At 33.7% G+C, this 540-nt stretch overlaps 1 protein-coding gene across 3 annotated transcripts in view; it reads right to left on the bottom strand.

Moving 5' to 3' along the window:
- The window catches only part of WDR19 (WD repeat domain 19), a 119,434-nt gene that overhangs the window by 80,956 nt on the left and 37,938 nt on the right, over window positions 1–540 (bottom strand). For all 3 annotated transcript variants that reach the window (XM_019526098.1, XM_019526096.1, XM_019526097.1), the window contains exon 10: window positions 228–298. In XM_019526098.1, coding sequence (XP_019381643.1) covers window positions 228–298 — 71 coding nt within the window. The remainder of the gene's footprint in view (window positions 1–227; window positions 299–540) is intronic.

Here is a 540-nt window from a genome sequence, read left to right as displayed (position 1 = left end):
CTGCATGCAAGTGCAGAGCAGCATGGGCATTTATCGGCCAAAATTATCAGGCCGATATCTGATATAAACAATTTTCTTTGTATTAGTACCAATCTGATATCAGACCGATGTATTGGTGTACTTCTAATAAATACTCTTAATATTTACTGAATATCAAAATTGTTTACGTGATAAGCGGCTTACATGATTTGACAAAATACATACTAGATTTAGAAACATTTTCATACCTTTATTTTCATCATCCAGGTTTATTATAGCATACATTTCTTTCAGCTCTGCCAGGTCACGGATCTTAATGCTAAAAAAAAATACAGTAACTTTTAGTTCTATTACTTTAATCATCATGAACTGAAAAATAGTCAAAGGAGACAGACTTACTATGGAAACAAAAAAACAAACAAAAAGTACTAAAAGGGACAATACAAAGCAGTGTAGGTTTCCCATTTGAAAACAGACACGATCAATCTAGCAGTGTTATTGTAGCAGTGATGGCCCAGGTATAGGACAGTTTCATAGTTTCATAGATTTAGGGTCGGAAGG

This window comes from Gavialis gangeticus, unplaced genomic scaffold (genome assembly GCF_001723915.1).
Source record: "Gavialis gangeticus isolate Ggan-Ray unplaced genomic scaffold, GavGan_comp1, whole genome shotgun sequence".
NCBI lineage: Eukaryota > Metazoa > Chordata > Crocodylia > Gavialidae > Gavialis > Gavialis gangeticus.
The sequence above is the reverse complement of the archived record's forward strand: the minus strand, read 5'-3'. Positions and strand labels throughout refer to the sequence as shown.